The 22,075-nt window shown below is 36.2% G+C and overlaps 4 protein-coding genes and 1 long non-coding RNA gene across 17 annotated transcripts; 2 read left to right on the plus strand and 3 right to left on the minus strand.

Moving 5' to 3' along the window:
* Nucleotides 1–278: 278 nt before the first annotated feature.
* LOC107267829 (alanine--glyoxylate aminotransferase 2, mitochondrial) lies at nucleotides 279–4,652 on the plus strand. 5 transcript variants are annotated; one of them, XM_015739963.2, is made up of 8 exons: nucleotides 279–548; nucleotides 616–710; nucleotides 804–988; nucleotides 1,428–1,740; nucleotides 1,830–2,033; nucleotides 2,482–2,796; nucleotides 3,023–3,274; nucleotides 3,658–4,652. In XM_015739963.2, the coding sequence occupies exons 1-8, from the start codon at nucleotides 533–535 to the stop codon at nucleotides 3,793–3,795; spliced, it is 1,518 nt and encodes a 505-aa protein (XP_015595449.1). In that variant the 5' UTR covers nucleotides 279–532; the 3' UTR covers nucleotides 3,796–4,652. The 5 variants fall into 5 exon arrangements, with proteins under 5 accessions (XP_015595449.1, XP_024940902.1, XP_024940900.1 ...); XM_025085134.1 differs by lacking the exon at nucleotides 804–988 and having other exon boundaries at nucleotides 321–548; XM_025085132.1 differs by lacking the exons at nucleotides 279–548; nucleotides 616–710 and adding an exon at nucleotides 1,206–1,240 and having other exon boundaries at nucleotides 939–1,051.
* LOC107267832 (transmembrane protein 64) lies at nucleotides 4,269–8,496 on the minus strand. Of its 3 annotated transcripts, none has more exons than XM_025085161.1 (4): nucleotides 8,358–8,496; nucleotides 7,521–7,792; nucleotides 6,660–6,821; nucleotides 4,269–6,336 (listed from the first exon to the last, which is right to left on the minus strand). In XM_025085161.1, exons 2-4 carry the CDS (start codon nucleotides 7,728–7,730, stop codon nucleotides 6,172–6,174), a joined length of 537 nt encoding a protein of 178 aa, XP_024940929.1. In that variant the 5' UTR covers nucleotides 7,731–7,792; nucleotides 8,358–8,496; the 3' UTR covers nucleotides 4,269–6,171. The 3 variants fall into 3 exon arrangements, with proteins under 3 accessions (XP_024940929.1, XP_024940930.1, XP_024940928.1); XM_025085162.1 differs by having other exon boundaries at nucleotides 7,521–7,761; nucleotides 8,358–8,487; XM_025085160.1 differs by lacking the exon at nucleotides 8,358–8,496 and having other exon boundaries at nucleotides 7,521–8,077.
* LOC107267827 (chitooligosaccharidolytic beta-N-acetylglucosaminidase) lies at nucleotides 8,365–13,890 on the minus strand. Of its 2 annotated transcripts, XM_015739961.2 has the most exons (8): nucleotides 13,691–13,890; nucleotides 12,377–12,443; nucleotides 12,088–12,274; nucleotides 11,759–11,993; nucleotides 11,349–11,673; nucleotides 10,942–11,269; nucleotides 10,442–10,840; nucleotides 8,365–10,311 (listed from the first exon to the last, which is right to left on the minus strand). In XM_015739961.2, the coding sequence occupies exons 2-8, from the start codon at nucleotides 12,436–12,438 to the stop codon at nucleotides 10,066–10,068; spliced, it is 1,782 nt and encodes a 593-aa protein (XP_015595447.1). In that variant the 5' UTR covers nucleotides 12,439–12,443; nucleotides 13,691–13,890; the 3' UTR covers nucleotides 8,365–10,065. The 2 variants fall into 2 exon arrangements, with proteins under 2 accessions (XP_015595447.1, XP_024940896.1); XM_025085128.1 differs by lacking the exon at nucleotides 12,377–12,443 and having other exon boundaries at nucleotides 13,691–13,889.
* On the plus strand, nucleotides 12,482–18,172 carry LOC107267834. 5 transcript variants are annotated; one of them, XR_003059733.1, is made up of 7 exons: nucleotides 12,482–12,785; nucleotides 13,147–13,671; nucleotides 13,827–13,984; nucleotides 16,671–16,941; nucleotides 17,213–17,443; nucleotides 17,503–17,763; nucleotides 18,039–18,157. It is a non-coding gene; the product is annotated as an uncharacterized LOC107267834 (long non-coding RNA). The 5 variants fall into 5 exon arrangements; XR_003059734.1 differs by lacking the exon at nucleotides 13,147–13,671 and having other exon boundaries at nucleotides 12,498–12,785; XR_003059732.1 differs by lacking the exon at nucleotides 12,482–12,785 and having other exon boundaries at nucleotides 12,897–13,671.
* Nucleotides 16,440–18,239, minus strand: LOC107267833 (retinal homeobox protein Rx3). 2 transcript variants are annotated; one of them, XM_025085166.1, is made up of 4 exons: nucleotides 18,099–18,239; nucleotides 17,603–17,737; nucleotides 17,146–17,426; nucleotides 16,440–16,935 (listed from the first exon to the last, which is right to left on the minus strand). In XM_025085166.1, the coding sequence occupies exons 1-4, from the start codon at nucleotides 18,174–18,176 to the stop codon at nucleotides 16,644–16,646; spliced, it is 786 nt and encodes a 261-aa protein (XP_024940934.1). In that variant the 5' UTR covers nucleotides 18,177–18,239; the 3' UTR covers nucleotides 16,440–16,643. The 2 variants fall into 2 exon arrangements, with proteins under 2 accessions (XP_024940934.1, XP_024940933.1); XM_025085165.1 differs by having other exon boundaries at nucleotides 18,093–18,213.
* Between the last annotated feature and the right edge of the window lie 3,836 nt (nucleotides 18,240–22,075).

The raw sequence follows: 22,075 nt of genomic DNA on the forward strand, positions 1-22,075 counted from the left end.
AAAAAAATTAATACAATGCAACATTCCCTTTCACTGTGATAATTTTTGTCTCTTGTACCCAAGTAAAAAAAGGCGTATTGTTGTGCCTTTCGAAAACACGAGATAACAATCTAGATGACAGGGTAATGCATATGCAGGAATTTCAATTATGCAGCAGCAACATATTCAGATAAAAGAAAGATAATTATGAAATATCTAGATAATATAACTGGTCTACGTGCACTGTAGCATTCTTGTTTACATCGCAGTACGAACTGCGCACGCATCTGCCTTACTTTCAAATGCAAAATCGCGCCGTGGTTCACTTCAGTATCATATACGCATTCGAACGAGTGAGACGTTTTCACGTATTATAGAATAAAACAAACAACATATACTTGTGATTCTCCTATGAATGTAAAAATATAAGTTGCACTTGGCACTAAACGTAAAAAAAATATTAGTTAATTAAAGTGCCCCGATCAAATGACGCTCTAATGAACATTCTCCAATCATTCTACATAAATAATTATATGTGTGCAACTGGATAAACATGAAGCCAACAATACGTAAGCATATAATCGTAAGGAGTAAATTAATATTCTCACTGTAACTCGTATATTTGTATGCTCTCAGTAAATACGTCCCTTTGGAATCAGCTTCGAAAACTCTGCACTTCGTCAACTTTACCAGAAATACCATCTTGTCCGTACAATGCACCTGCGTATCAAGTAAGTTCTGAAAATGAGCTGCCTGAATAACCGCGAAAATTCAAATTACAGTAGGTTTTCATATACAAGATAAAATTATTCTTGATTAAACAGGGAGCTGAATATGAACGCGTAAAGAATTCGTACGCCAGTAACATATCACCGAGTGTAAGGCCATTTTACAAAGAGCCTCTGCTGATTCATCAGGGTCGAAGTCAATGGCTATGGGATCACAAGGGCAAAAGATACCTTGACATGTTTGGCGGGATTGTAACAGTCTCCGTGGGCCATTGCCACCCGTAATAATAATTACTCTACAATTATTATTAACTGTCTCCTCTTACTGCATCCACTTCGGCTCGGTAATAAAGCCTTGAATTAATTTTCAAGTCTCAAGATTAGCGTAAGACAACAATAATATCTCAGTAGTTATTTGATAAATTGATATGCTTCAATATTGTGTAGTCTATATCAACGTTATCTAAAAGACAATAAACATGTATGGCTTTTATTCAGATGTGTCGCCGGATCAGATGCTTAAGAGTGACAATGTATTGTATCAGTTTATTTTTATTATATAATTCAGTCCAAGTCCCTGGAGCATTGCTATGGGTCCTTATTTATCAGCGTGAATTCGACAGAGACGCAAAGATGCTCAAGGCGCTTGGATCGAATCGACAGAAAGACTTTATTGGGTGAAATCGTATAGTGGATAATTCGATTGAAATCTTTTTATAGAAAACTGGTAGCTGCAGCTACTGAACAAATGTCGAAACTCGGTCACACCACGTCGATATATATGCATCCACGAATTTGTGAATATACAGAGAAATTGATAGGAAAAATGCCAAAGGAACTCGACGTAGTTTATTTGGTTAATAGTGGATCCGAAGCTACGGAGTTGGCATTCCTGATGGCGAGACTGTATACCGGCTCGCAGGACATTATTTCCCTTAATAATTGTTACCACGGCGGAAGCTACGCATCCTCGGCTTCTACAGCTATGTCTACCTGGAGGTTTCCTGTTTGTAAACCGCCAGGTCATATACACGTTAGTATACTCATAATTTATTAATACCGGTATCTCTGACAGCTCAGAGTAGTGTTTATGAAGACGAGTCATTGAGGTATTTATTTCAGGTAATGAATCCTGACGTATACAGAGGTCGTTGGGGAGGATCGCACTGTAGAGACAGTCCTGTGTCACCTGGTGGAAGAAAGTGCGACTGTACCGATGACTATTGTTTAGCGGCAGATAAGTATTTCGCTGAATTCGAAGAGACCTTCCGGTTTGAATTACCCAACGATGGTTCGGTTGCAGCCTTCATTGCTGAGAGTATACAAGTAATCAAGTCACAGTTATTTACTTAACACTCTATATATAATTAATATATGACGAGTTTATTAGTGAATTGTTTTGACTATAGCTTTTATATTTTGTTGATTCTATCTATAAGCATAATATCTGCTGAAGCATAATAGATCTTTATCGCCATATTAAAAAGGCCCTATTCTATAATGCAGGCGTGGGATTAGTCACGTAGGCTGTCCAATATCAAGTAGACTTGTTTACACATTATACGCTGTTGTAATATACGTATGCGACGTAGCACGTGGATTTGATCATTAAAAATGGAGAAAGTTCAACGACTTGACGATTAATTAATTGCGACATACGTGTTGTTATAAGGTTGTCCTACCGTGCGGGAAGCCCAGTAGTTCATTAATTAAATTCTAGACAGAGACGTGTTCAATCCTTGAATGATTTAAATTAAATATAATTTTATTTTAGGGAATAGGTGGCGCAGTTCAGTATCCAAAAACATACTTGAAAAAAGTCTATGACCTTATTCACAAAAATGGCGGTTTGTGCATCATTGACGAAGTGCAAACTGGTTTTGGCAGAACAGGAGAACATTTTTGGGGTTTCCAAGGACACGGTGTGCAACCGGATATCGTGACCATGGCTAAAGGAATTGGGAATGGCTTCCCTATGGGAGCTGTCGTGACTACTAGTGAAATAGCACAGCATCTCAACAAAGCATTGCATTTCAATACGTTTGGTGGAAATCCTGTGGCCTGCGCTGTGGGATCCACCGTACTTGATGTAAATATATTCATTGTTAAAATTATAATCAACCGGATATGACATTACGATAACCTTGTGTATACATAATCTTGTGCAACAGTTTCACTCAGCACTATTTAACCTCTGATCTCAGGATGTAACTTAATTTTTATTTTTATTCGGCACCATCAGTCGCAATGAATGTCATTGATTGGTAATTTATTTCAAAGAGTTTTTTTTACCGAAATCTTTTTTTGTTATTTAGATCATAGAGGAAGAAGGCCTTCAGCAAAACTCATGGAAAGTGGGAACGCATTTGTTACACCGTCTCAGCGCCCTGAGACTTGATCATCCTACGGTGATTGGCGATGTCCGTGGAAAGGGATTGATGATTGGCGTGGAGTTGATCAGCGATCCTGAAACTAGGAAGCCTCTACCGCACGAACAGATGATGGAGATATTTGAGGATATTAAAAATATGGGTGTACTATTGGGAAAAGGTGGATTGGATACTAATGTAAGTTGAAGGGCTTGATTTATGACTGGAATCATAAAACACAAAAATTGATTATGACAGTAAAACCTCGATTAATCGAGGACTGGATCAACCATGCCCCTCTCGAGGGCCTTTGCGGCTTCCGCTTGACTTATCACGGTTGCTCGTGTGAGGTACAACACACGACTGAAATAGAAATTTTGTTGCTCTTAGTGCTTGTACTAATTCGTATATAATAGCCATTAAAAGTTTGTGTGCATTAAATTGAGATTCTACTAGTCGAAATATTTAGTCGAAGTTCTACTGTATGTTCAATTGGAGTAATTAAAAAATTGCACAGTTTATAAAAAAAAGTATAAATAACAGTTACAATTGGGTTCTAATTTGTCTAATTATTATTTTAGGTTTTGAGAATAAAACCGCCCATGTGCGTGACTATAGCAGATGCGGACTTTACTGTGGAGGTTATCAAAAGAGCCATAGAGATTCATCAAGATAAGTATTTAACTGACAAGGAATCTGTGTTTTGCAGTGCAATTTAACAACGTGATAGTCACATTAGATTGGGCTATTATTTTGAAAAGATGTTTTACTACGTATAAAATTGTTCTGTGGCTTATTGTGTCATAGATGCTTACGGGCAATGTATAGAAATCTCATAGATAATTGATTAACACTATTGCAGCTAAATGTTAAGCGTTAGAATATTACGTTGGACTTGTGGAATTAAAAATCAAAGTCCATTAGTAAGTTTCCTATTTGACATACCTGATATGATTTATACATTTTTATACGTTTATACGCTGTGCTAGATTGTAACTATAATTGGGCGGTGCATTCAATTCCACTTCAAAGAGGATATTAATGTAAAAGAAACACGAATGTGCAATTGAAGTCGCAATCCAATTTTCGACAGTACCTTCATCATATGAAGTGGAATAAATTTAATTATTATATAATAACGGAAACAATAGAAAAGAATATATTGTAGAAAACGAAATAACATATACAGTACTATTTGTTAAAAATATTTTATTAACGATTACTTTTTTTTTATAAATGCATTTACGACATATACCAATATAATGTAGATGAAATTGAAAATTGCATTTGCTAAAAATTCAATGCAAAATTTCTCATTTTGCCTTATCTCAGAAGATAATAAGAATGAGATTAATTCCAAAGCTTTCCAATAACAATTATAAAACTTCCTTGCCAAATGGGTAAAAGTATAAGGTCGCATCTGCTTAATAACATAAATATATTTGATCGTGTGTATATATATACACATATGGTATATAGATATATTGTGTAAATATACATTATATCATTATAATACCGCTTAAGAGGAAGTCTGTACATAATCGATTACAATTATGAGATTTTATTCTGAACCTAATAATCCCTAAATTTTTTTTCCTTTTCTATTCTATGATGAGCTCTTCGAAAATTTACAAGTTTCAGGTTTTTACAATATCTCTGTCAGAAATTCTAAACGCAAAGTATATTGCGTGAGGTTAACAGTATCACGCCTGTATGGGATATTGGAAGACTTGCATATTATTGGAATCAACAAGAAGAAACGTATAAACTTATTAAACAGAAAAAGAAATGCATCGAAAACAGTTTCGTTGAAAACGTAAATATTATCTTAACGGGTGCGACGTGGTTTCTCGCGAAGTGTACGATAGAATGTTTAGGAAGAATAATAATGATAATATACACATCTATTTTTAAATATGCACATTAAAGTACACTTAGCGAAAAAGCTACACGTGTACTCCGTTCAGAAATTTTGCCTGGCAATAACAACTTGGTACCTTCCATCATTTCATATTAATTATGCAAAAACATCATATATTCATTCGATGTTAATCCGCATTTACAGTTAATAATTGTTAAGGGCATCGATACAGTTATAAATAAATAATTAGTCTCAAAAGCCACGTAAAGGGAAAGGTCGCACGAGAGCCTTAAAATTGTAAATCGAACTTCAGTAACTTTTTCATTTTTGGTTTGGCAGAAAACTGGGGAGAATTTCTTTGAAAATTATTCAAGCACTTGTACAGCCTCTTCGTAAAATTCTGTAATCTTACGACATCCACGTGTTCAAAATTTCACAACTTATCTTAATTCATCCATGTAATTTATGTGGACTGGAGTTTCATTTACGTTTGAGTAAAAAATTTTTTGAGTTATGCATTACGTAGCTAACCTACTATAATTATTGTAATGCATAATGGTGTCATAACTTTACGTGAGAAATACGTTTAAGAATGCATTTAAATATGCACTTTGCAAGCTGTGAAACTCGTAAAAAGAATTGCACTTTACGTAACGCTCTTTCTTGTCAAAAGCAAAAAAAGAATGTAGGTGTAAATCATTTTACAATTTACGAATAGCTGGGTTCAACGGGTCGTTGTTAAATATGTATAAAATAAACGATTACTCTTTGTATTATTTTGATTACAACGTAGAAATACGTAAATGCACTTCCGATCACACTCGACGAAATAACAGAAAGAAAAATAATGAAGACGCAGAAAATAAATGTATATAAATTAACTTTGGTTTTTGGCACTGAAATTATTCGATTAGTATTGTTCTAGCCGAAAAGGAAGGAGCAAAAAAAGGTATTTTTCCTCAATTCTCTACGTGTCATGTTCGTTCGAGCAATCTGCACGTTCACAAGAATCCAATTCTGATATTATGCAACCGCCAATTGAAGGAAATTATTAATAATTCGTTAATATCATAATGCCTTTATCAGGTTCACCTAGATTTCTCATATTTCACAAAACTGCCAAACGTATTTACAGCAGATCAAAATGCGAGACTCGTTTCTTGATAATACCATTGTCTGTAATTACTAATCATCCTTGCATCAGCTTCCGGTATCTCGATGCGTAATTACGCGATTAGGCCACAAGATTAGAGAGCACAATCTTAGAGTCGGGTAGCGTATCCAAGAGGAAATACGAAGTATCTGCCATGGATGCAAGGTCAGCTTCCAACAGTGCCAGCTGAAGTTCTCTACGTGCTTTTTGTACGACATAGACCATTAGCGAGACACCAACCAGTATCTGTTATAGATCAATCATTTATATCAGTAAAAGCCCATTGGTCAGCTTATAAAGATCACTTAATCATTTTTTATTATATTTCGTATGTATCATTGTATTTCGAGATGCTATTATAAATTTTGAGATGCATGCTATGAATAAACCAAGAAGAGGTTTTTGTTCTTAACTTGGCGCTGAGTCAAGATCGCATTTTCAAGATTTTTCAGCACTATTAAAATTCTCACGTCTAACGATTGTTTACTGAGAATATTAAACTTTGCTATATAGGTCAAGGAAGAGAATTTAGACCATTTTTTTTGGGAGACGTGACAAGTGAAAGTTACCTGAAAACAGAATACTATGTAGCCAGTGGCTGCTGTTGATCTATCTTCTAAAACATCTTGCATGGACCGCAAACTGCTACCTAAGTAAACGTTGATAAGTTGAGCAGGAAGAAGCCCAATTGCACTGGCTATGTGGTATCGGATGCCTCCTATGTTGCTCACCTAAACATAATATATTCGGATTTTTAAATAAGATCAAATCAATTATTGCCAATTATATTGCGACATCCTTTTTTAATGAAGGTGATGATTTAAATTTTTTAATTTTATTAGTGTAATATAACAGAAACTCTACTGCCATTCTTATTACAGTACTTTTTTCGTTTGTCTTATATGTACCGTTACTAATTTATATGCAGGTAACATTATCAGTTAGAGACTGAGATAGAATCAATGCCACTTAATAGATATTAAAACTTATAAATTACTTTTAATATTTAAATGAGAATAGTGGCTTAAATATTATCTTATCATTGATTATATAAAGCTAAGATAAACTTTTGATATTTAATATCATAGTAAGCTGATGTGATTGATGCGTCTGGTATTAGTAATGATTTTTAGATAACGATTGTACATCATGTTAGGATACTTATCGGATGAAAAAACATTATATCAGTTATATAAATGTGTATTCAACTTATAATTAATTGATACTAAAGCAATATTGATAACTAGATTTGTGTTGATATAAATTTATGTATATGATGGATCACTGGACTGATTAGTAATGTGATAAAATATCATGTGTACTGTATTTAAAGTTGTACATTGTAATACTTTCAATCATTAATCTTCTGCAGCTTATAAAGAAAAAATTAAATACACAATGAATGTTTTATATCTTATGCAGATACTCACTGCAAAAATAGTATTCTGTAGCCCAAAAGGAATTGGAGTAAGTCTTGCAAAGAGCACGACTTTAAATGCCTGTGGTCCAGAAATCACCCTGAGTATAGCTCTTGCAGTATCACTCTGTAGCAGTGCACCAATGGGTAAACGTGAAGACAGTGCACTCAGAGTAGCATGTGCAATGGCGATGCCAAGATTAGCAGCAAGAATTACCATCATAATGCCACGCACAATACCAAAGAGATATCCACTTGCGATAATAAGAAACAGATAGCCAATGACTATTGGGAATGAGACAAGAGTAAAGAGAGCAATAAAAATAATTGTCACTATCCATGAGTTTTGATGCTCTATCCAATAAAGTAGAATCTTGATATAATCTCGACAAATGAAAACAATGGCCCCGAGGAATGCCAATGTTGCAATGGTAATCATTACATAGCTAATGGAATTTGAGTTTATGCAGTTACAACGAAGTGATGATGAATTCTTTGATGGACGTGTTCCAATCTCGCCACCCTCTATATTTATAATATCCATGCTTGCCATAACCCTCCTGCAGTTACCTTAAAATAACATTAAATTCTTCAGGTTACGTATACTTTGAACATCATTCTATTATAATCAAATCAAATTCTATAGAACCCTTGAAGTTAGATTAACATTTTAAAACACAAATGAAAAGTCGTAAAAAAAAATCTGTTCCTGTATACCAAAATATGAAATATTCTCTGTATAGTCATTATTAATGTTCAGTTACTATATAAGATGGGTATACAGGAGTGACAAACACATGAGCCAATAAACATGATTACAAATAAAAAAAATAAGTCTTGAAATAATTACCAAGGAGTTCAGTTTAAAATTTATTTAGGCCGCTCTCGCGTACTTTCACTCATGATTATTCTAGGTAAGCGCAACAAGGATATTCTGTGCACTTTGTAAAAATCAGAGACATTGCTCGACACGTAAGTATAAGCGGAAGAATCTAACCCTTACAATTCAATACTGCATTTTGTATTTCATTAGTTTAAACTAAGTAATTTAATTGAAAGTGATAGAACTATTACAATCGTTTTAAACTGCTATCTCACACGAAAAACAGCGCGATCTGACAAGGCGTACCGGCCCGTGATTTTAAATAAATTTCACATTATATCCTTGACACTTCACCACACTCTTGAATGTCTTTTAACCGCACTTCCTACGTGTAGTTTATATTATAATATGAAATATTGTACAAGAATCAATCTGAGGCACTTATTTTGAAAACCACAAGCAAATCCGATCTATACCGCGTCGATAAGACTGCCATTTCGGGTTTCGAAGATCGATCGCAACAATCGCGAGACTTTCAACCACTTCGCGAAATAATCTAAATGAAAATAAATTGAAACGAATTTCTGTCTGATCTGCCTGGATCTGCTGTGGAAGTTATCCCCACTTTTAAGACCTACGTAGCGATTGGTAGTTTGCTACGTCAGTGGCGCATGTGTCCTGCATGTTTGAATCTCTTTTGATGTTTCAATACAGCTAACGTTATTACTGGCATATATTCCGTGCTTGGTGCGAAAGTGAGTATAAAGAAAGACAAAAAGAAGAGTTTGCTTGACAATTAGCAGAAGTGAGAGGTAAGAAACGATTCTTCTCGAGCAAGTTTTCTCTTGGATAGGAATATCTTTCTACCTTATCTCTCATATTAGCTAACTGATTATACAGCGCGAGTATTTAAAAATATACACTGGCAGTTCTGTAAGCGAAAATTAATAATTTTAATCCAACAATATTATCATAGACTTTCAAATCATCTCTGCCATTACTTTTTGATCAAGCCTGGAAGAACTGCTCTTTATCGGCATAAGTCTGCCTTAAAATCTGGGATTTCAATATCAAAAAATTGACCAACAGTCGATAATAATGATTTATAAATATACTATTACAAAAGTTTCTTAAAAAAATAAATTATCTATTTCAGATTTGCTGATCGTATTTCAACGACAAGAAACAAGTACATATGTGAAAACAATATATAAAGCATGTTTTCATAAAACCATTCGAAACTAAAATGAAATAAGTTCATTTCATTTCCTAACCATATAACTATTTACAAAATTGTCTGATTTATATTTAAAAAAAAAGAAGACGTTACCTTTCGCGTATCAGAGACAGTAAAAAATTCTCGTTAAGCGCAGCAGAATATGTATATACCACAAAAGGAATGTATAAACCCGTTGCGCAACTTAGCTTGATGCAACATATAGCCGCCAGACTAATATTACGTTTATAAACCGAGAGAACAGCATCTATTCATTGAGTAGTAAGTCAAGATAAACAGCTGAAAAAGCATCACGTCGATAATGAAAGTTAATGGTACATTAAGTTCTGAAAAAATTCCAGACCCGCCTTGCAATTTCAACGTCTCCTCGTGACCATCTGTACAAGCATGAAAAACATTTTGAGCAAGAGTCCTCCAGTATCTCTGTATGTATCATTGGATCTTCTAATATCCTATGTTATCAGATGAATATCCATAGGTAACCCAAGCTTATCGGAGTTACATGCACTGCCGTGGATGCTGTGCGCACCATTCAGGCGCAAGAGCGTCTGAAGATATTCCAAGATATTTAAGACGTTTCCTTTGACCTTCTAAACGTGGCTCAGCATCCGCAGTTGATATCCTTTGCGGGTCACTCCACAATCTTTCAGCCACGGCTGCCGTCCTTGGCCAAATTCGTGCATCTAAACTTCCAGGACTCACGTACTCGCCCCACATACAAGTCTCACCACCGAGTACACCTTCCTGTAATGAGGAAATTCACTAATAATATTAGACACATCAGTATCTGAAGATTAATCTGGTGATGATAATCTTCAGTTAGGTAATGAATACTAAGGCGGTTGTTAATTAGATACAATCAAATTAGACCTACCTGTCTCGACAATCTATTGTTGTAGACATCACGCCAAGTGTGGTACGTCGTAGTGCCCCAGAAACCGTGGTCCAGATACCAAGCATCCTTGGTAGACACGATCAGACGATAGCCCAGTCTCAGAAGTTTTCTTGGCAAAGGAGAACTCCTCTCGACCCACGTCTGTATCACGAATCTCTTCTTGTCCAAATGATTTTCAATGATATCAGGTGAAGTGAGATGCGAACTCCATACTATGGCGCTTATACTATTACTATTTCGTTCTTGGTCCAGCATCTGTACCTGGGTAGAATGAAATTCACCCCAGAGTTTCAGAAAGTCTTCCTCACTACGATTCATACCTCTTTCTTGCATTGCTGAAATTATTTCCACTGAGGAATTCCAGCAAGGTAGAAAGACCTAAGAATAAATAAATTCTGTTTATTATATCAATCAATTAGCAACATATCAATAATATTAAATGAAACCAATACTAACGATTAATCTAATAATGTTTTTACCTCATCTCCACCTAGATGAAGGACACTCTCGTGGCCCCAGATTTCAAGAACGTCCTTATATATTGACCTCAGGACACGGTAGGTTCTTAGATTCACTGGATTAAGCTGTCCGCAAGGTGGCTGTATACAAAACTGATTCCAAGGTTGTTGATTCGCGCAAACAGCCAATTTTCCATATCCAATTGATTCCCCCCATTCCCAACCTGCTCCTGCGTGGGAAGGCGAGTCTAATTCCAGGATGACGCGTACGCCCCTGGCCTTACCATACATCACAATCTGTGCCATATCTTCGGCACTGTAAATCTTGTCTAACCCGTAAGCCCCAAATCTATAAAATACAAATATTCATTTATTTCCTCTTATAAGTATTCATAGTTAACACCGGCATTACTGACAATTTATCTTACTCTGTCATTAACGGCACACTCTTAATTTCCAAAGGAAAACTTTGACTGTCGGTAGCATGCCAATGGAGGACGTTCATCTTGTTCGAAGCAAGGCCGTCGATAGTCCTAAGGATGTCGGTAACGGGTAAAAAGTTTCTGGCAGTATCGATAAGTAATCCACGATGTGGAAACACCGGCTTGTCCTTGATCACAGCAAAGTCCAGAATTACGAGTCCCCGGCCTCCGTCTGGAGTAATAATGGGCGCCGTCAGCTGGGACAAAGTCTCCAACCCGTGCCTAGCACCATAAGCAGTCATCGCAACAATGATGACGGTAACATTATTTCCTGCAAAGAAAAATCCTTTGTTTTCAAGAGAACAAAGATAACGAGTATAATGTTTTTAAGTTACACATTATCCTGAGGCAGAAACCTTTTGTCGAAAGATTCAGGGTGTACTGCTCATTTGTATCCCAGTCAAGGTTAAGATTCGATGAGTTGACCTTGACGTGAACCATCACCGTAGATTGCCTCATTGTGCAGTCCTCGTCGCAAACAGGTCGCAAGTTATCCAGAAAAATATTCGTGCTCTGGGATACGAATGGTCTGGCTCCACTGGCGACATCTTGCATATCGAAGCGGAAGTTTGACGGATGAACGCCCAAGTACTTTTTTAAAATGACCATACAATGACAATTAATATCTTTCTTCTTTAGTAAACTAGTTAGTGAACAGAAGTCCTGAAAACTAAGAAAAACTTACGTTTGTTCCAGTTTCCAAGGAACCAGTTGGCAATGGCCAAAGTCCAGCTGTATTGCTGCACACCAGACGACAAGCAGCAACAGTTGTGTAAATATTATTTGAACTTATGTCACCCAATTCCGAAAATGATAACGGCCGTGCCGTTCTTTGGCATAAATTGTTGACGCACTCGTAAGTTCTGTAAAAACTAGAAATTTGCAAAATTACAATTAATTGTCGGTTATTAATGACTTTTATTTATTTATAAGTAAAAACAATTTTATTCAAAGTAAATAATAACAATTCTTACGATGCTTGATGCGATTTCCTTGCGAGGGCCAATAGAATGCAGATAAAAAACACAGTCTTCATTTTATCTGTGAAACATGTTACTTCAATTTATTAACTATTATCTATTTCCTTATTATATAAATCAATTATAAAACTGTAGAAAGATATTTAAAAATATGGTGATAAGGGACGTATCGTGTTTAGCACAAAACAAAGTAAAATCTCAAATTTCATTGGTCAGCTAATGTTTGAGATACAGTTTATCATAAACATGACCACAGATAACACATGCAAAGGAATCTAAGCGAACAGAACGTTTGTTACATCAAAATGAGATACACGTACTTGTCACAGTAATAATTAATGTTCCTGATAAATTAATTGGCATTATCAAGACATCATGTGACATCTGTATAATTAGCATACACGTAATACAACCACTTGACTAGAACCCGTCTGTATAAATAGCGTAGTAATTTTCAAAAACGAATTTTCTGGGATATCTTGTTTCTATTTTTTGAATTTACCGCCATTTCCAGTGGATAAGATAAACCTACCAGGAAGTCGACAATCGGATAGTATTATCGCATTGTTACGTATTGTATTCCACGTATTAAATAAACTAAATGTGCAATATGTCAATCTGCAAAACATAAAGCGATATCTTCGATCTACTTTAGTGGCAGAAATCAATTTACAGTTGCACTAGTCAGGAAAAGTTCCAACCGATATTCAAGAACCGTGACGACCTCTTATTTCACTATCAATCTTTTTTTACTTTATTCTTAGACAACCCATTACTAAATCGTTGGAGTCTGAAGTCTTGATGAACGCTAACACTAAACATACAATCGAGCAGTTATTTGACTATTTTAAAGCCAAAAATATGTTTATACAAAATTGTCGGTATATTTAGTGTCAAACACAATATCATGTGCAGTTTAGACACAACAAAAACACATAATTATTGATATCAACAGATTGTCAGTCATAAATGATAACTAAAGGATAATTTAGAAAATACGTTGATAAAGTGCCACTGAAAATTTTGGAAAATATATATGTTTGCATTATTGTAACGTTTAATCTTCGTATACCCGCGCATTCGTCTGTCAGACCGTCGATTTACGTTTGCCTTGTTTTTTTTTTAAACGGAAAACGTTTTACACATTCCCATCTAATAGTAAACTTAATTTTATAATATTTTACTAAATAACATACTAAAATGGCCCTAGCACTGTCGGTCTCACACACTGTGCATGTGTTACAGCATTTAACGAGGGTATACGAAGGTTCAAGATATTTTGGAGTTTGGTAAGAAAGAAATATTTACCTAGTAATATAGTCGCTGAAGTAATTGTTAATGATAATAACAATAGTAAAGTCGTATAAACTGTTTCACTATAGATAAAAATCTTTCTGTCTGTTCCACTTATGCAAGTCTTGCCGAACAAATGATTATGTCCTAGTGACTCGTGGACACCGAGTGCATCCGGGTATACGTCGTCGACCCAGCCAGATCGCCGGTCTTAGGAGAACTGAAGTTCGAGAATAGAATAAGCTGCGGTCCGTGTGTCCGTATCTAAGCAAACTGTGGCAGAAAGGCGTTCGGTATAATATATCGTCGGTAAGTCAAATGTTTGCCAAAAAGAGTATAGAAAAGAAATTATTAAAAAATATAAAAAATCCTACCTCGGGAATTCTGTGAATAATCTTGTCGTATTGAAAACCGCAGTTTATGTTATTAATAATTTTTTAATGTATTAGTAATGTATTGATAACGTATTGATAATGAGGTGTCATTAATGTGGATTAACGTTATTAGAATATCATAATGACTGTAGGTTTGACATTATAAGAGATTTGGTCTAAGTATTAGCTAAATAGTTAAACTAATTTCAAATATTGAGGAAAAAAGGTTTAATAATTCTTTTAGTTACCTATCACTTTCATATTTTGATTTTACTTTTGCTTTTAGGTGTCAAAGAAATGTGTGAGTAGCAATGAGTGATTGAAAAAAGTGTATAAATATTAATTACTAGACAAATTTGTAACTTGTATGGTATTTTTACTGTTTTGTTACTCAGCTTTATAAAGTTGCTTGCAATTGTTGGTTTATGATTCATAAGGAAGGAGTTTGAACTTCGAAATTGCTTCATTAATCGATTTCCTATGAACATATACAGAATCAGCAATGAAAAAAGGATTGTCGATAACTGAGAATTTTTAAAATTTTATATTTCCATATAAATTCAATAAAAATTCTTTGCCGTATATCGTAGACGAAATTAGCTCGGTATTATTTTACCTAATCGATGTAGATACATAAATAAGCTGATCGAATAAGACATTAGGTTTGTTCTCGTTACCTCCCACTTTCTCCACTTTTCAAAAAGAATTCTTATTGTTTACTTAAAAATAACGTCCAATAAGAATTTGCACTTTTTGAAATGTGTAAAAAGTGTAGGTAACGATAAAAAACCTATTCTGTGCGTAGGTGTACGAAAAAGGAGAAAGTATAGTGATCGGGGTCAAACTGGTATAAAACATAGCGGGTTTATTTAATATCACTAGGTTTATCGAACAACCTACTGAATTAGTGTACCATACCGACAAGTAAAATCTCTAGTGGTATTTGAGTTCCAATTCAAAATAATCACGTGTTCCCGATCGGCATTCTTATTACTGAACGGCTACGATTTCTAGTACTGACCTGCATTATTTGCCTTGTCAACGAGCAATCCAGCACATCATACACTTGATACTTTCATTAAAATTATTTCCTCATCGTCTTGCCAGTCGTAGAATAAATTGCATGTAGATTGATTGGACACTGATTTGAGGTTGGAATTAAATTATTTATTCCTGTAGGTTGGTCTTGTCACGTTACGTACGATCGAATAAAATTTAATTAATCATCACGAACAAATCCAAGGATCGGTTTTCAAAGAAACGACGGGATTTGGTGTTTATTTAAATTACTGTACGAATTCATTTCCGCATAAGATAAAACAGTCAGTGACGAGTTCAGCCAGTGCTGTACTCTTTCGGGACAATTTAAGGGGGCACGACGAATTCTTGCAGAATGATTAAATATCTATAAACTTTCTATAATCGAAACTTTCTCAAGTTCCTCATTGACCTATGAACCTTGTCAAATTTTGTATCCAACATTAACTATATTCTGCATATAATTACCATACTTACATAAAGTACCAATTGTGCCACATACTCCAATCATTTTTAGGTAAAACAGGTTACAGTGACTATTTAGGTATATTAGATTATTGGAACATACTCAGCAACATTTTATTATTGCGATAATATTGTTCAATACCTTTTTTTACTATTTAAAACTCAAAATCTGGGCCCTGCATTTATTTAGCACCCATTCTTAATACGCGACTGCAACTCACTGCACATGTTGCAAGGATTCACCGCAGGTGGGCTTTTACATTGCTTATGCAATTATGCACGGATCTTGTATGCGCACATTCGTCCACATAACGGTTCTTTCTATACGTACAGATGATACGATCATCCAAAACACAGGTAACGCTCGATTATCTGTACAATGGTACGCGGCAAGCCTATGACATTGAAAATAAATTTTATAGATTTGTCACAGACGCGAAACGCAGTCACCTGTCATAATATTATATAAAATTTGTCACCAGAAATGAATACACTTTGCATTGCAGTTTAGTATTGGAAAAACTCAACAGAGGTCACCGAATTAAAGTTACATTCATTTGACTTAAGTCATGAAATTTATTTGAATTACATTTTGCTTTCCTTGTTTAAATTACCCGGCCAATATTTCGCCATGAACTAATTCTAAACAACGTACGTGTAGGTAGCGTACAATAGGTATTTACAGTGATAACTATTAATAAATTAAATACATTTTGCATTGGAAATGCAGCTTAATTTATACTCCCTCTGTTATCGAGGCCATGATTCACACTTTAAGGAATAATCCTCACGTTCAAGATCACTATCACACGTAAGACGAATGCAAAAATGTCATTTTATAGAATAGAATGAAAAAAGGAAACAAAAACTTAATAAAATCTTTGGTATACAGTCAAACCATCACGCTCGCATAATTTAATCATGACAGAGTGATCATCGTTAATCTAAACATCTCAGATTAGCTTTTGACTTTGTTAAAATTGTTTTTTTTTTGTAAAATAAAAAACACTGATACTGGTCAAATCATCCGGGCAGTATAGAACAATAATATTGTTTGTTGTGCAAAATAAATGTAAATTTGAAACAAAATTTTAATTATTGTTCTTGCTACTGTTCAGGGTAACATCTAGTGGTTCGTCCATAGATTGACTGGCAGGACTTATATCCTGTTGGGTGTTACTTGGAAGATGATGAAATAAAGGAGTTATTTGAGGGTGTCTTTGAGGATGAGGTCCCTTCACGGTGAGGTCCATTTCAGCTTCCTGAGGTCTCTCTCTCATACTGACAGCAGAGATCGTCTCAGAGGGACTGGCGGAAGTCCGTGGTGGAGATCCACATCCGCACTTGATTCTTTCGGGTGATTTGTCGCAGGAAACTGAGTATCTAAAGGTTAATAATAAGTTAATCAAATGAAAAACAAGAGAAAATTCCTATACAGTGATTCATTATGAAACACGACTAATCCGATCTCACAGCAATACGTATTAAAGTATGTATTCAGAAAACTCTGTGGTTGCAAATTACAAGAAGATGGCCCCTTAAGGCCGAATTTACTACATGGTGCATTTTAAATTTTAAAAGTGTCAGGCTTACCCGTGCGGTGGTAAAATACGATAATCCCTGCAGAGAGACATGGAACTGTTCTCTTGAATTTTTTCAGCGCCCGAGGGTATCTGAGGATTTGGCAACGCCGAAGACGGTGAAGGTGGAGGAGGTGGCGAGGAGTCAGGACGCTCAACTCCTGGTCCTGGAGGTGGACGCAGTAAAAGAGGTGCAGCACTTCCTAGACCAAGGCAACGCATCCTCCATGCATCCTGAAGCAGTTGAAGTCGCGCCTGTTTTCTCCATTTTGCTCTTCTATTTTGAAACCATACCTAAAAAGAAATTTAACGTAAGACATACTGATATAAAATTAAAACCATATTGATTATGAAGTTCATCATTTTATAGGTTCACTGACAATCATTACTGCGACATACTTAAAATTACTTCAATGTAATTGTCAAAAGTTATACGCTTTTGAAAAACAAATTTGACACTTGAAATTTACCTGTACACGAGCTTCTGAAAGGGAAATCCTGAGGGCGACTTCCTCGCGCAAGAAGACGTCGGGATAGTGAGTCTTTTGAAATAGAGATTCCAATTCCTGTAACTGTTGAGGAGTGAAGGTTGTCCGATTGCGTCTCTGTGAGGAAAAATATTAAGTTTTAGGTACCTTGAAATCTCTTGGTTATAAGACAAATTATAAATATTAAAAATACTAATAACAAGCTAGCAACTATATGCTAACATTAGACCAAAACCATAAAAGTTCACTGACAGCCAATTAGTGGCGAGTAAAAAAATAAGTAAAATATTAGCAAGGTTCAGCATCAAAAAAGAACTAAGACACTACATTCTGTTTAATTAGCTTCATAAATTTGTATACCGCTAAAATGGCTACCACAACATAGACGGCCAAATAAAAGTATACTTCTTTATTACAGTGGTAATAACTTTTCAACTAATTGGAGTTAAGTTTAAATTTAAAAGAAACGTACACTGACCTGACGACGGCGCCCGAACATGTACTCAGTAAGAAGATCAGCCTGCGGTCCCAGTGGTGAAAGATAGGGTCCAGCCATGTCTTCCGGATGTTGAAAAACGACGTCGAAGATCGTGTATCCTTACTGCACGAAGGATTTGAAGTTTCTTAAGAGTCTCACTCCCCGAGGATGACTTTGGAGACTTCGTAGGACTTGGTGCAGCCCCGAGGGTGAGTTTACGGTTGTCCGGGAGATGGTGAGAGACTGAGCAGAGATTCGTAGAACAGTCGGATCAACCCCCAGCAACCAGGGGTGGTCTAGGGGTGACTGCTACGGGATTGGTTGGAACCTAAGGGCAGGCGGAGCAAATGGGGGTGGTGCACACCCTCGTCGTAAAAATTCGCTAAACCACGACGTAAATGAACTTGAAGCTTTGCTGTTCGCGATTCGATCGTTTAAAACCGTCCGCGTCAAGAAGACCAATTTCTTCATGAATACTCGTCAACTTCAATTTTTTCAATAAAATCAAAATATAATAAAACATGAGTATTACCTTGATCTTCTCGCACTCTTCCATGAAGTCTCCAACTGAATCGAAGACAACATTCAAAACTGATCAAATTATATTTGCGTCACCCGTTACCTCAATGCCGTTTACCAAGCGTCGTCGAGGCGAATACTAAAAAAAAAAATGGAAGGTAAAAGCAAAGAAGTAGCAAAGGCAGAGGTGGAAGACTAGAAATAAGAAGAAGTGGAGAAAGATAGAAAAAAGAAGAGATCATAAAAGAAAAGGAGGAAGAATAAAAATAAAAAAAAGTCCACGCAATCTTTTTAATTATGAAAACACGGCTTTGTGTTTCATTTTGTTTTGTTGTCAGGACGCTATTCTATTCGGGTTTTTTATATTATAACGTGGCGCGGGAGGCTGATGGTTCAGGGGCGGAGAGAGTCGGCGCAGTAACGGGTTCTCGGAGGGGTGCCAGGGTGAGATTGCTTTAGTAATGAATTACATGGCTTGGGGCTATGTGCCTCTGTCTGATGCTGCCCGACCACCAGCATCACCACCACCCCGACTACCACCACCACCAATGCCACAGGATTTACCACTTTCTGGGCCCGACTTTTAATATAGATATACCATATCAACCTAACCTAACCTATATATTCACTGCACTGTATCCACTGTACCAATGAAGTCCGTGATCCTAGACACAGGTAACCAGGTAAAATTCGTGTATCGCATATAACTTTGTGTTTAATTGATTTTATTTAATTTTAAATTTTCAATCGATAGTGGCTACTTGATCACACGTTATGCGCTTTTGGAAATACATGCTGTTAGAAAAGATATCAAGTAAGCTTATTGAATTTAATATGATACTGTCAATGATTACAAACGTTACACGAGATTATGGGCATCTGGATTGACAGATTGAACATTTTTTAAAGCAACAATTTATTATGCACGGAATATATACACGTTAATACGTAGCTTAGAAAATATCACATAAACTCGGGGTAATGTAACAGTCCAAAAAGTTCATTCGTAGTGTGGTGTATCCACGAATGAAAATAAATATGGCTGAGTCCATCACTCATTTTTCCACGGATACGTCGACGAGCTCCAAAGGCGACTAGACGAGTGAAAAGATGCATAACGCCATTCAAAATATTCCCGAGGCATTTATTGGGGCCGCATATACATAAGCATAAACATAGTCGTGAACTCACGCGAGAAAGCGGCTTAACGTTAGACTGCGAATACTACGTAGAGGTACGCGTAACGTTTCACATTTAAAACCCGTCTAAATTGTTAGGTTATGCCATTCAAGAGCAACGGACTAGTTCGTTTCTTTGACGTTGCAGGAGCCTCCTACGTTGGCCATTGCGATTAAAATGTGGTTGCGCGGTATTTTTAAAAACAGCAAATTTTAGTGAATCGAAAGATACGGCTTGAACAGTTACGAAAAAAATTTTGAGATATTAATACGTATAGAAATATTTCTATTTATATTTATCAAACGCATACGTGTCAAGGTAAAAGTAGCTTAATGAGGTTGGATCGAGAGAATAAATTTTTCATTCAATCAATCCAGACGTTAATGTTTTCATTTAATGAATAAGGTATCAGGTGTCCTCAGCAATTCACATAGCTTTAGGGATGGTTTGTATCCGTATTCGAACATCGAAGAGTAACAGATCTGTAATGAGATGAAGAGACGTATTCATTGGACACAGTGTTACCGCCCAGAACCGCCCCTGCGTTACTCACGGGGCTCTTATTAATTTAGTATCCTTGTCGAAAGCCACCCCTGACAGTGTAAGGGTAGTTCCACTCAATATAATCCAACAGAGCTCCGCCTACTGACAATAATATATACACGTAACCAAGAGTGACCATCGATGACAGTAATGACTATTAATAATTTTGTCTAATAGCAAAAAATAAATAATTTGCAATGTCAACTTAAAACTTATAAATAGACAATTAAATGTACAAAGATTGCAAATGTATTGTTCTTTATACAAAATTGATTTTTCAAATCGGGGCTGCGTCTCGAGGGGGTTGTAAAATTTTCCGCAACTCAATTACGGGATTTTATTTCCGGTCGCCCGCGAGAGTCATCCCCCGTTTTGAGTCAATCATACTGTGTGCAAAACAACAACTACCCCCGCAGTCTCAATCTACCCCAGTTCACCATTACGGAGAATATTTCTCTCCCTTTTACGTCTTTCTCTCTCACGAAAAACCCCTCCGATCAACCGAGCGTCCCTCTTCCCATCCCACCTCCACCCCACCCCCACCCCACCCCCTGGCAAAACAATGTCATATAGCTATCGTTATAACCAGCATTTGTGATTGTGCTAAACCTAAACAATAGGCTACCCATCGACCATCCCCATCCGAACTACCACCCCCTATTCTGACAACTCCCTTTATGACCCCCACGGAAACCCTCACCTATTCCATCCCTAAAATATTGCCTGAATTCATTCATATCTCTGAATGAATTGACTTTTTCTAAAATAATAATCCCTTTGGTCTAGTCGTACGACATGGTTGTGCCAAACGAAGGAAAAATTGTAAAAATTAATTTTCAAAAGTAAAAAAATTCAGAAAAATATTTGTAGGTACGTGGGCAGTTTTTTGATCATTTTTAGTAATATCTTATTTATTTATTATGAATTATTAAATTGATTTATTTGTTGTTTTTAAGAATCACTGCTTTTTTGCAAAATGCAGGAACCGCCTACTATTTCGGCCCTGTCGATCATTTCGAGCCGCCAAGTTATTAACTTAGCTACTACTTACGCGACATTTCTATGTAACACCAGTCTACGAAAACGGCCAGGGCTTCATCCAATCTTTGTCATGGATGCACAAAGCTTTTTTTTTTCCCGCTCCCCGCCGCCGGATGCGCTCTATTCATTTATGCGCCTGCTGCACTGCAACCCCGCTGACTCCCCGAACCAACAAGCCCAGGCGTCCTGCTTCACCCTGCAGCAACAGCACCTCATCGCAGTACAGTCGAGCAGAATCAAATATAATGTAACCCCGGTTTCATTTTTATAAAATGCATAAATAAACGGAGCGCAAGACAATCCGTCATGTAGATAAAGAGAAGCGGAAATGAAATATTTTCTTCGTGTTTCAGTCACGAATTATAACCATAGAATATTTCGCGAAGCGACCGTCGCGCCTCTACGACAGATTCAAATCATCAAGCACTACCTAGATAAAATAAAAAAAATCATAGTCCACTCGAGTTACGAAGTCCAATCGGATATAAAACGACACAAAAGAGATATGTCGTACACCAATATGACAGATGCGTCATCCAATCGCAAGTGGCACTCGATTTTGATAACAATCGATTAATCCAACTAATGGATCACAAAAATCTAATCCGAAAGTATCCGTTATTTTTGAGTCTATTGAATTTTCGAACGAACGTAAAATCCAATGATAATCATACATATCTTATTTTTTGAGTAAA

This window comes from Cephus cinctus, unplaced genomic scaffold (assembly GCF_000341935.2).
Source record: "Cephus cinctus unplaced genomic scaffold, Ccin1 Ccin1_scaffold0457, whole genome shotgun sequence".
NCBI lineage: Eukaryota > Metazoa > Arthropoda > Insecta > Hymenoptera > Cephidae > Cephus > Cephus cinctus.

Coding starts and splice junctions, on each gene's coding strand:
- LOC107267829 (XM_015739963.2), top strand. Junction 1,741..1,829: donor AACCGCCAGGTCATATACAC/GTTAGTATACTC, acceptor TATTTATTTCAG/GTAATGAATCCTGACGTATA. Junction 2,034..2,481: donor TCATTGCTGAGAGTATACAA/GTAATCAAGTCA, acceptor ATTTTATTTTAG/GGAATAGGTGGCGCAGTTCA.
- LOC107267832 (XM_025085160.1), bottom strand. CDS start 8,060: ATGGCAAGCATGGATATTATAAATATAGAGGGTGGCGAGATTGGAACA. Junction 6,822..7,520: donor TACAGAATACTATTTTTGCA/GTGAGTATCTGC, acceptor TATTATGTTTAG/GTGAGCAACATAGGAGGCAT. Junction 6,337..6,659: donor ACATAGTATTCTGTTTTCAG/GTAACTTTCACT, acceptor GATCTATAACAG/ATACTGGTTGGTGTCTCGCT.
- LOC107267827 (XM_015739961.2), bottom strand. CDS start 12,438: ATGAAGACTGTGTTTTTTATCTGCATTCTATTGGCCCTCGCAAGGAAA. Junction 11,270..11,348: donor AGTGTGCCGTTAATGACAGA/GTAAGATAAATT, acceptor TGTATTTTATAG/ATTTGGGGCTTACGGGTTAG. Junction 10,841..10,941: donor TTCATCTAGGTGGAGATGAG/GTAAAAACATTA, acceptor ATTTATTCTTAG/GTCTTTCTACCTTGCTGGAA.
- LOC107267833 (XM_025085165.1), bottom strand. CDS start 18,176: ATGGCTGGACCCTATCTTTCACCACTGGGACCGCAGGCTGATCTTCTT. Junction 17,738..18,092: donor GGCGCCGTCGTCAGGTCAGT/GTACGTTTCTTT, acceptor TTTTCCTCACAG/AGACGCAATCGGACAACCTT. Junction 17,427..17,602: donor TTTCAGAAGCTCGTGTACAG/GTAAATTTCAAG, acceptor ATTTCTTTTTAG/GTATGGTTTCAAAATAGAAG.